Source organism: Populus euphratica, unplaced genomic scaffold (genome assembly GCF_000495115.2).
Source record: "Populus euphratica unplaced genomic scaffold, PopEup_1.0 scaffold74.1, whole genome shotgun sequence".
In the NCBI taxonomy this organism is placed as follows: domain Eukaryota; kingdom Viridiplantae; phylum Streptophyta; class Magnoliopsida; order Malpighiales; family Salicaceae; genus Populus; species Populus euphratica.
In genome coordinates this window covers 322,595-332,225 of record NW_011499954.1, presented here as the reverse complement: position 1 = coordinate 332,225, position 9,631 = coordinate 322,595, and the positions used below count along the sequence as shown (strand labels likewise).

General features: G+C 36.4%; 2 protein-coding genes across 2 annotated transcripts; one reads left to right on the top strand and one right to left on the bottom strand.

Moving 5' to 3' along the window:
- Positions 1-962: 962 nt before the first annotated feature.
- LOC105138222 (uncharacterized protein At5g39865-like) lies at positions 963-3,631 on the top strand. Its single transcript, XM_011044260.1, has 2 exons — positions 963-2,199; positions 3,024-3,631. The coding sequence occupies exons 1-2, from the start codon at positions 1,542-1,544 to the stop codon at positions 3,026-3,028; spliced, it is 663 nt and encodes a 220-aa protein (XP_011042562.1). The 5' UTR covers positions 963-1,541; the 3' UTR covers positions 3,029-3,631.
- Positions 3,632-4,754: 1,123 nt separating this feature from the next.
- LOC105138221 (uncharacterized) lies at positions 4,755-8,602 on the bottom strand. The gene is made up of 4 exons (XM_011044259.1): positions 7,937-8,602; positions 7,149-7,304; positions 6,274-6,966; positions 4,755-6,080 (listed from the first exon to the last, which is right to left on the bottom strand). Exons 1-4 carry the CDS (start codon positions 8,333-8,335, stop codon positions 4,944-4,946), a joined length of 2,385 nt encoding a protein of 794 aa, XP_011042561.1. The 5' UTR covers positions 8,336-8,602; the 3' UTR covers positions 4,755-4,943.
- Positions 8,603-9,631: the final 1,029 nt, after the last annotated feature.

Sequence of the window (9,631 nt, the reverse complement as noted above, 5' to 3'; positions counted from 1 at the left end):
TGTTACTTATTTTATTTGAAATAATTTATGAAATGTTAATTATTATTATTTTAATTTCTTCATCTTTTATTTTTTTTAGATTTGATCTCTATTATTTTGATTATTGTTTTTTTTATTTGAGATAATTTATGAAGTTATATATTTTTAAATTTCATTCTCATTCAATTTTTTAATTTATAAGATTTGTTCCTCATTATTTTAATAAACTTGAAAAAATAAAACACTAATAAGTTATTTTCTAGTTTATTTTCCATAATATAACCAAATACTGAAAAGTATTTTTCAGTTCATTTTCATAATACTACCAAACATCGAAAAATAATTCACTTTCCTCGAAATTTACTTTCCCAAAGGAAACAACTTTTCTGCAAATAAATGGATTAGTTTTAGGTATTTCTTATATCTCAATTTATGAAAATAATTGCTTTATTTCATAAAAAAAAACATAATATGTATATATCAATTTTCATGACTCTAATAAATTTCCCGTATTTAAGAGATTATCAACTAGGAACATTTCAAGAATAATACTTTGATGCAATAGAAATTCTTAATTATAACAATTTTATAATTTTTTTGTAAAATATTTTTGTTTCATAGACTTTGTCTTTATTTTAAATTTATAAATTAAATATTATATTTATTAATCTAATATTATATAAATATTAAAAACAAATTAAATTTTTATTAATAATACCACGTATAATTAACTGAGAAACAAGCATATTAAACTAACAGAAATTATACTAGTAATTGGTAGTCTTGTACTTCCAATTTATAATTCTATATTGCATTTTATAGCTCTTGTGTAGTAAAGGATATAGTAATGCTAGTTATCATCTTATAGTTTTATAGTACATTTTTGGAGTTTTGGAGCATGCATTACCTCTCTCTCTCTCTGCGCAAGAGCATTCGTCTACCCTTCATTGTCTTTTATTTTAGTGTTTTTTTCAGTTTTTTTTCTTTCTTGGGTTATGAGTTAGAAGGTTAATCAATTGCCGAGAGAGCTAAAAGGTAATGGAATTAAAGCTCAGTTACTTGAACATGCCTTTCCTGGAAACTGAACATGACTTTTGGCACACCATGCCCGCATGGGTTCAATTCTGCTCCTTTAGAACTTTCTGCGGTTGTGCACCGCCACCTATCAAACCGTGCATGCGAAGCTACCTTTATCATCCAGTGGTTTGAAATGAAAAGCACATCAATTCATACATTTTCTGAGGCCTTGCTCCTCATACCATGACGAGACACCAAATTGTTGATAAAGGGTGTGTCCCCTCCGATAAAAGGGTTGCCTTGGACACCACCTCGCCCCCACAATCTGTGCAGTAATCAATTCATAACTTCAAAAGGCAATCCACTACCCACACAAAGGTTTTCAGCTTTTTGCTTTTGTGCCATCGGAAACCAAAAGAGAACCCTCTACTGCTGCCCCATCTCCTCCGGTCCCTCGTAAGTCATCCTCAAACAAAACTCAGCGTTGCCTCTTCAACTGGTTGTGATCACATGCCATCCATTTCGTGAGAAAACAAGTAAAATAAATGAAATCAGTGAAGGGAAGATTCCTCAAGAAATTGAATTTCATTCCAAGTATAAGCACACTGAAACAAGGTCTAGTTTCCCATATGAACTCCTCAGAAAACTTTTCCGATCAGAGCTTGCAGATACCACCAATTTACATACAAAAGGATCACAAGAAAGACAGTCTATCTGGTGATTTTGGTGTGTCAAAGCAAAAACCAGAATCCAATGATGAAGAACTGGACTTGGGAATTAATCTCTTCGACAAGGTGAACACCACACCCTCCATAGTATCCAATGACAGATTATCTGTAATGGCCCCAGTCGCTACAGATATCAACGTGGAGCAATACACGGGAAGTGAAGCTGAGAAAGAGATTGAAGGACACCCATCTCTTTCAGATTTTGAAGAGAAATGTCTTCCCGGAGGAAGTCAGGCTGTAATTCTCTACACAACAAGCTTGAGAAGTATAAGAAAGACATTTGAGGATTGTCATGCTATTCGGTTTTTGTTGGAAAGTTTTAAAGTAATATTCCACGAGAAAGATGTTTCGTTGCACTTGGAATTCAGGGAGGAACTATGGAGGATAATGGGTGGCAGGGTGATTCCTCCAAGGCTTTTCATAAAGGGAAGGTACATAGGAGGAGCTGATGAAGTGACTGGTTTGCATGAGCAAGGTAAGCTTAAGAATCTCTTGGCAGGTATACCACTCAATCTGTCTAATTGCCCTTGCACTGGTTGCGGTAACATACGATTCATAGTTTGCTCCGATTGTAATGGCAGTCGTAAGGTCTTTGCAGATGATCAGAATGATAAGACATACATTAGATGCCCTGAATGTAATGAAAATGGATTGGTTAAATGCCTCATCTGCAGCTGAAAGTCTAGCTACTTTATTTTCCTAAACTCTTGCTTGATTCTGTATCGTATTATCCATCTTCCCTAACTTTTCCCCCAGTTATATAACATCCTGTCTTGTAACTTGAAAAATGCTTGGACAGACTTCCCGGTGCTTCTCTTAGTTCTTCTATATGTAAGATTGGAGGTGCTAATGAAATGCAGCACCAAATGTCCTGGTTGTGATATATAGAGTAGTTAAAGCCCTTTCTGCTGCACAAATCCTAGTGTCATTTTCTTCCATTACTTATTTTTGTCATATTTGACTTTCTTCTCTAACATTTTTCGTCATTCAAATTTCAGTGGCAGTTTGCAAGTCTTAAAATGGAAATATATTGATTACTTTAGCACTGGATGTCCTAAAGAAAGTTTATGGATTGACCGTTCGTTGCTGCAAATCCGATTGACATTTCTTCTTTCATGCATTGTTGAACTTCAGCTCGCTTCTCTTATTCTTCATTTTTATTTCCATCGTAGACAATCATTAGAGGTAGATGTGCATTATGCTATGCAATAAGGAATAATGGTTAGTAGAATATTAGAGGTGGAACCATATTAGAACCGGGTATTAGCAGGAGCTTAAGTTATCAATATTTTTTTTCAGATTAGGTTGAATTATTGTTTTCTAGGATGATGAGGAAACACGGCCCTCAGGAAGCAAGAAAGGGAAGGATGATGACAATATGGGAAAGAATCTATTCAACGTGGGTTTCTGTCAGGTGTGGAGCCTTGTGAAGTTGAGCTTGAATCATTGTCAAGATAAGTTTCGAACGATAATGGGTTGGGAGAACATGCACATGGCTCTTCAAAAGATTATAACAAAAGGTCACTGGTTGGTAACAAAGCTAGTATGGTGCGATAAAGGAAAGTGTAAGGCCATGATGATGCTTTTCACGCCAAAGGCCTTTTATGATGAGTCGTATAATGCAGCTTTCTTGCATTGTCAAACTAGGCTACCAGTTCTTGATTCATGCTTTCAGTCCATGAAAGCAGTGGAGCAAAACTATTTTGATTTCTTGCTTTAAATATTCTGGTAGTTGTTGCTCGACTCTTCCGGAACTTCTAGCTTTTCGGCTGATTTGAAGTGTCTGAATGGTGTACTCTTGTCCAAGCATTTTTATTCTATACAAATGCAGAGGATAATTCAAAGTAAAATAGGCAGGAAATTAACCCAGAAGAAAATCGTGGCACGTAAGCGACTATAGAGCCAATACTCAGCCTTGAAGGCCCGACTTCACCGAGTCAAGTAGAAGTGGGGCCTTGCCTCATGTGCAATTGCCTTTGATATCCTGAAAATTGGCTCAAATTTGAGTTGATGATGATGTTATATTTCATATTCATTTTGTCTGTCTTTGTAAATACCAGTATGTGAATGGTGGGCCTGATCCAGCCAGGGTTGAGAGTTTGTTTGCTTGCAGAGATGTCGTCATGGCTTAAGGCTACTTCTGTGATCATAAAATTGCTACCGGAAAGGCTAACAAAGATGCCACAGGCTGAGTCAAATTGCATAATGAAAACTTGAAAATGAAAAGCTGTAAGCAGCATGTTTCTGCATTATGATTATGGTTCTGTAGCGAGCAGATGAACTAATCAAGTCATTATCATTTAATCAGTCTTCCAAGGCCTGCAAAATTTCCCAGCATAAGTGTAACGTATAAAAAAAATTATTCATTGCGATCAACATCATCTTCTTCACCTATCAGAATCATAATCATCACCATCAATTCACTATTAAAAACTAAAGAAACAGATTAAAAAAAACCAATCTCAAGGCTTTTATATGGAAACAAGTGAACGAAGAATCTCAATCTTCACTTCACAAGCCGAAAGAGAGCTTCTTGTCAACGTTAAATGTTCATAACTTGCTCAACTTGCACGGAGGAATAATCCAAATGATGCTGATGGGAAGGGCATATCCTGAACGTGCACAGCTGGGGTAGGAATTCTATAGAAAACCCTTTCCTCTCCACATGTTGGTTGAGGTAGCTAAAAGAGACTTTAGGCTTGGGTTTTTTTAAATCTAGAAAAGGAGCATGCACTCCACAGAACCTTTTCGTGTCCTTGAATACAAATCTCGAAAAGTTCCTCTTAGCAGCTCACACTACACAAGGAAAGGAATAATTGGTTCCAATCCCAATCTCGAAAAGTTCCTCTTAGCACACCGCACAAGGAAAGGAATAATTGGTTCCAATCAAATAAGTTGTCACAGAACCAGAATCCTAAAATGAACAATCTCAAGGAATAATGCCTCGATTTTCTTAATGAACAATCTCGAGGGTCAGATTATTGCCATCAGCGGATGATACAGGAACTTGAGATCATGTGCAAACAAGGGAAAACATAAACGATAGCTCCATTTGGAAGACCAGATTAGAAGAAACACAACATGATCCTTTTCTATTCAACCTCCTCAAAAAAGTTGAAAAGGGTCCTCTTTGTTAATATCATTCACATCATAAGATCACCGTTTGTAGAACGAAATTTTAGTTAGACTAATCACACTTCCCTAAAATTTACAGTGTGTCTAAACAGCAGCCTCTGATATGGAGGCATCGACTGGATGTGGCAGTGCTATCACCATTTCTGTCGCTTGAGTTTCAGTCAAAGGTTGCCAGTACTGGGTGTAGTGGAATTCGATCTGCAACCGATGATGAAGAGGTTTTGATGCCATTAAACCTTTCTTGATGTCTGCCTGCAGTTCCCTGATTGGAATTGCAGCCAAGAAACTCTTTATGTACGCTTTGCAAGAATCCTTTCCTTGGCACATAACCTCCCCTTCTTCCTCACTCTTTAATGGTTCCTCACTTGTAATTGGTTCTTCATTCTTGGTTACCAGCGCCCCCAATGTAGAAGCCGCCTCCTCCTTCAGGTTCACTTGATGCTGATCCTTGGGTTCTAAGTTGGCTGGCCCATTCTGCTGATCACCCATTGTTTTCTCATCATATGATTCCGCAGCATTTGGCAACTTATGAATAATTGTGTTGCTGTCAAATTTCAAAATGTAGGCCTGATTGCATCCCTCATATAGCCTCTCCCCTAATGTGTCAATAATGTAGTAAGCTTCTGGTTCAACCTTTAGGATGAAAAAATGGTCGTTCCAACTTACAATGTAGACCTGAGGTTCACCATCACTTGGACATTCCAATCCGATACGGCTTATCTCATCCCAAATGTTATCAAAGGACATGGCTCCTTGCAAAAAGTCAAATCTTCCCTCATCCATCCCATCTGGATGGAAAAAACCAATAAAAGACTTGCCAGGGACAACAGCAATGGAACGAATTTTGGCTTGGAGAACTGTTTCAAGGTCAAAGTGTTTGTCAGGGAACCGCTCCCTGTAGGTTTCATTCTCACAGAGGTTTCTCCATTCCAAGGACCCTTCTCTGATGAGACTATCAAATTGGGACTTAATGGGCATGAGACCATGGTTATTCTGAAACCAATTGGCAATAATAGCAACTAGGGCTGTACAAGCACTCTCACCTGCAGCCTGCTCACTTCGTTGATCAATGGAAGCAAAGAAAACCTCAGTTTGAAGCTTCATCTGTCCATCACGACTTATCACTTCTTTTTTCTCCCAAATTCCTATGGCAAAATTGTCGTCACCAAATTCAGATACTGATGATCGATTTGCATATGTATCCTCCTCTGCCTTATGCCACTGCAAAACAGTTAGTGTTGTTTCAATATAGAAATTCATCTGATTATGAAAGGAATTATTAATCACAAAACAACCTGAACCATCCTTCAAGATGACCAACAATGTTTTCATTTTGTGTACTTTTAATACTGCTACACTGGAAACAAATAGCATTAAAAAGTGTGAAAGTAGAGGAAATCAACAGATGGCTTACGCCAAGAGCAAGAGATTCATCAGAGCTAAGCTGCCGGCGATCAAAATCAATATCATCCCCGCCTTCTTCTCCATATGCCTTCTTCAACAATGGCTCTCCTTTAGCTTTAGGAGACCTAAAGCTCAACTTCCTTTTCCGCCATGATAAAATGCTGCGCTTAGGTTTCTGCAGGAGAGATGGCTCAGAGACTGATGGGGTATTATCATCACTGTGTGAGCAACCCACATCTGACTTGCGATTGCTGTAGTAAAACCAATCTTCATCTTCAGCATTTATCCTTGCACTATGGTAAAAAGATCCTCCAGCATAGTTTGCAAAAGCCAGTGTGCCATAACTGAATGACTTCCTCACTGTAGAATCCTCCTTGACCTCATCCAATTCTCCTTCCTCCAAATCATCAAGTGACTCACAGTCAAATGGATAGTTATAGTTATCCTCACCATCCTCGCTCCTAACAGAGCACCTGCCTTCACTGCCTTCTTCCTCGCGACAGGCCTTTTTTGCTCTCCTGGTAGATACATATCCAGTAAAAATCTTTACCTTTCTGAGACCAGCTTTGATTGCAGAGAGCTCATCCTTTTCAGTTGAGACAGCTTCTCCAGATTGAGGTGAAGATGGAATGGGTACTATAGCTCTCTGTACTGACTCAGAGGTCTCATGAGCAGTTCTCAATTCCAACAAGCTGAGTGATACCTGCAAGATTCATACAAACTGAGATGAGAAAATATTAAAAAAATTGAGAAAACATTAGAAAAACAGAAAAGTCAGAGATTTTGTATAGCAAGGACAGGAGAGGCAAATTAAATATGCAGCAGGATAATTTTCAAAAAATCAGGAAGAATGGAGATTGGAAGAAACTCAAAGGCACAACATACACAGAGCAAAGGGCGAGGCTCGGCGACACCAGCAGAGACCATGAGCGGAAGTCTTAATTCAAACTCCTTCTGTTCAGCTGCAGAAGCAAATTCAGCGAGGTTCACTGTTGCTGTTCCAACTCCAGGAACCTTATTCTTGGGCCCCTGGTTCACACCCTGAATCAGAAAACAAAACAGCTAAGTTCCCTCCAAAGTTGTTAACAGGAAAGACAAATCCAAACAATCGAAGCAACAAGTTTTTTAAAAGGTCAAATAAAAAACCATTTCCAAGCAATCTCCTCAACAAAAAGGTTTTGAAATGACAAAACCATCAGGCAAGAAACCTGCAAGATATCCAATATACCCAAGCTTTTTTCCAAGACAATAAAGAAAGAATTACTTGACTAAATCCAACCCCTAAATCCCTTAGAGACCAATTAAGAATCATTTGTCCGCCCGAATTGACTACCACAATGACCCACGAAAAAGAAATCACAAACATAAAAAATAACGTATAAAGAAAAACCTTCACATGCTTGTATTCTTGAATTAAAAAACCACTTCATCTCAATTACAAGCAACCCAAAAACTAACAGTAACTAATCACCAAAAATGAAAATTTTAAATTCATGAAAAATAAACGAAACCCAGAGTTTTATTAAAGCTAGACATTTCATAGGCCAACAGATTTTCCTAGATTCTACAGCAAACCCACAATTTTTTTAATCATATTTCAATGGATAAGAAGACAACACCCTTAAGAGATCTTGAAAAGAAGATTAAATTTCTATGGGGAAAAAAAAACTCACATTGAAGACAGTGAAAGAGATCTCCCAGGGATGAAACACATTTTCTTTATGGGCAGACAAAGTACATAAACTCTCAAACTCCTCATCCCACTCCACCAAAACGCCACCGTTTTCCCCTTCACCACCGCCACCATAAACCTCCACTTCTTTCGTAAAATCCCTCTTCACAACCGTCCTCCTCAATGAACTCAACGCCAATTTGGGCCCTTTCCACCTAATCTCCACAGTCAATTTCTCCGACTTGTCCTTCAAGTCACCACCTGACGATGTCCCAGGTGCAGCAGCTAAAGCTTCCCGCACTCGAGCCCAACCCTCAATCCTTCGCACAGCAAGCCTCACCTCATACTTCTTCGAAATCAAAGGTGGCCATGGCCGCCACCTCATCATCTTCACCACCATTCCTCAAAACAAAACAAAAACCTCCAAAAAAATTATCGTAAGAATATTAAAAAATGTCTCTCCATTCCTCTATAATGCCCACATAAACTCGTCAATAATAATAATAATAATAAAAGAATCTTTATAGTTGTTTGAAGCAAAATCAGATATGCCGAAGAGAAAGGAAGGGCTACGCCGTTATTTAGGGAGGGGCTTTAGAGAGAGGAGGGGGGGGATCTTTCTCTTTGATTCTGTTTTAACATCGCCCTATGACCATCAACAGAAACAAGTCAAAAGCAGGGTACGATGGGCGAGGGCTTGAGAGAGACAGAAAGAGTTAAGTTAACTAGGGTTAAACTAAGGTGGTTAGGGTTAAGGATGGTAAGGGAGGGCATGCATCCCGAATGTAACGGCGTTCTGTTGTTAACAAGGAAGGAGTTGACTTAGCTCCCTTTTTTTTCTGTTTCTTGTTTTGCTCTTTTGTTTTCATTTCTATTAATATTGTCTTTGATGTAAGTCCCATTTTTATTTCTTTTTGTTCACCTGTTTGCTGTTTGTTTCTCGTTGGATTTTCCCTTAATTTTTATATTTTTCTCTTTTTAAAAAAATAACTATATACATTTGACATGAATAAAATTCCACGCACTGAACATTTAAAAATATATTTAGATTTTATTAATGTGTTTTTTTAACAATAAATAAATAAATAAATTATATAAAAGTTAATTTAATTAATTTGATAAATTTAAAAACAATTCAGATAATCATCAAAATGTAATTTAAATCGAAGAAAATATAAAAAATAATAATTTTTTAAAAAAATATTAAAACGATGATATATTGTATTAATATAAATCAAGATAAACTTGTCAAATCTTCAAACTATAATAACATCGTATAATAAATTGAAACAGATTATAGGGTCAACTCTTAATCAATTCAATCTTAAATAATAAAATTAAAAGAAAAAATGAATAAAAAAGATACAAAAAAACTGAACTCAACTCAAGTTAATCCATCAAACTCATTACTAAGGTCATAAAACTAAAATAATCATATAAAAAATAATTTTTAAATTATTAAATTCAATTCTCAATTAACATAATGTTAAATGATAAAATTAAAAAAATTATTAATTAAAAAACAATTCAAAAAACATGAGTCAACCAATATTAACCAGCAACTCGAGTTATGAAATCATAATAACTTCATATAATAGAAATTAAAATAAATTATAAAATTTAATTCTTAATAAATATAATATTAAATTAAAAAATTAAAAAATATTTTTTAAAAAAACACAATAAAAACCCCTCC

Coding starts and splice junctions, on each gene's coding strand:
- LOC105138222 (XM_011044260.1), top strand. CDS start 1,542: ATGAAATCAGTGAAGGGAAGATTCCTCAAGAAATTGAATTTCATTCCA.
- LOC105138221 (XM_011044259.1), bottom strand. CDS start 8,335: ATGGTGGTGAAGATGATGAGGTGGCGGCCATGGCCACCTTTGATTTCG. Junction 7,305..7,936: donor TCTCTTTCACTGTCTTCAAT/GTGAGTTTTTTT, acceptor TTTCTGATTCAG/GGTGTGAACCAGGGGCCCAA. Junction 6,081..6,273: donor ATGAATCTCTTGCTCTTGGC/GTAAGCCATCTG, acceptor ACTGTTTTGCAG/TGGCATAAGGCAGAGGAGGA.